The 1,161-nt window shown below is 47.2% G+C and overlaps 2 protein-coding genes across 2 annotated transcripts in view; both read left to right on the top strand.

Moving 5' to 3' along the window:
* LOC116073710 (F-box/WD repeat-containing protein 15-like) overlaps positions 1–440 on the top strand; it is an 11,188-nt gene extending 10,748 nt beyond the window's left edge. Inside the window, exon 5 of the mRNA XM_031345736.1 lies at positions 219–440. Within this exon, the coding sequence (XP_031201596.1) occupies positions 219–440 (222 nt within the window). The remainder of the gene's footprint in view (positions 1–218) is intronic.
* Positions 441–658: 218 nt separating this feature from the next.
* The window catches only part of LOC116073709 (F-box/WD repeat-containing protein 15-like), a 31,230-nt gene continuing 30,727 nt past the window's right edge, over positions 659–1,161 (top strand). Inside the window, exon 1 of the mRNA XM_031345735.1 lies at positions 659–746. Coding sequence (XP_031201595.1) covers positions 659–746 — 88 coding nt within the window. The remainder of the gene's footprint in view (positions 747–1,161) is intronic.

Below are 1,161 nucleotides of genomic sequence, written 5' to 3'. Positions count from 1 at the left end.
GAGGGACTCCACACTGTCTCTGAGTGTGATGGGAGGGGCAGGAAGAGGGTGAGTTATTCTGACCCTGAATCGGAGCAATGACTGCTCTGCCCTGTCCTGAATGAAGAACAGATGCTGCCACTCCTGTGTTTCTTAGAAAGCCCCTTGTCTGGAGTGTGCATGTGTCAGGCTGCAGAGATTTACTCTTCGTTGACTCCATTGGGCAATAATCTCTGCAGGTGTTTTACATGAGGAGCCTTCTGAGGACATCAGAATTCTCTGCCCCTGTGTCTACTGTTCTCAAATTTTCCTTCTGCCGAAGAGCCTTCTGGACCCCAAGAAGGGAAGACAGGATAACCCTGATGTCCCAAAGTAGTTATTCCCATATCATAGTGTTTGGCACATTTGATATGAAGCTGGAAGAGAATGGGAACCAAATAATTGTTGCAGGTAAACCTTAGAAATTCTCAAGGCAGACATGGGGGCACATGCCCAAAATCAGGCGAGTGAGTCAGAAAAGCTTCATAGAGGATGCTGACTCAGAAACAAAAAGATGGAGATGGCAAGATGGTTTAGCATGTGGACAAGCATACATGTACCCACAAATACGTGTGCATACACCCCCCCACCCCACCCCACCCCCACACACAGATGAAGTTACAAAAATAAAAGCCCAAGCATGGTAGCGCACAACTTCAGTGACAGGATTCAGGAGGAGACGCGGTCTGATCTCCTCGGGTTCCAGGGCAGCCTGATGTATATATACAGTGAGCACCCTGTTAGCCAGGGATGCATACTGAGACCTTGTCTCAGGAAAAAAACATGCCAAATGACAAGCAATAAAGAACTATATTATGGCCGGGTGGTGGTGGCGCACACCTTTAATCCCAGCACTTGGGAGGCAGAGGCAGGCAGATTTCTGAGTTCAATGCCAACCTGGTCTACAGAGTGAGTTCCAGGACAGCCAGAGCTACACAGAAGAAACCCCCCAAAAAAGAACTATATTATGGTGTGGCAAAATGGCTTAGGCCCAGTGGTTTTCTACTTATGGGTTGTGACCCCTATGATCAACTTCTATCTTCAAAAATACTTGAATCATGATTGATAACAGTAGCAATATTTCCGTTATGAAGTAGCAATGAAAGTAACTTTATGGCTGGGCAGACCCCACTCCCCACTGCC

This window comes from Mastomys coucha, unplaced genomic scaffold, assembly GCF_008632895.1.
Source record: "Mastomys coucha isolate ucsf_1 unplaced genomic scaffold, UCSF_Mcou_1 pScaffold23, whole genome shotgun sequence".
In the NCBI taxonomy this organism is placed as follows: Eukaryota; Metazoa; Chordata; class Mammalia; order Rodentia; family Muridae; genus Mastomys; species Mastomys coucha.
This window is presented reverse-complemented; position numbering and strand designations above follow the sequence as displayed.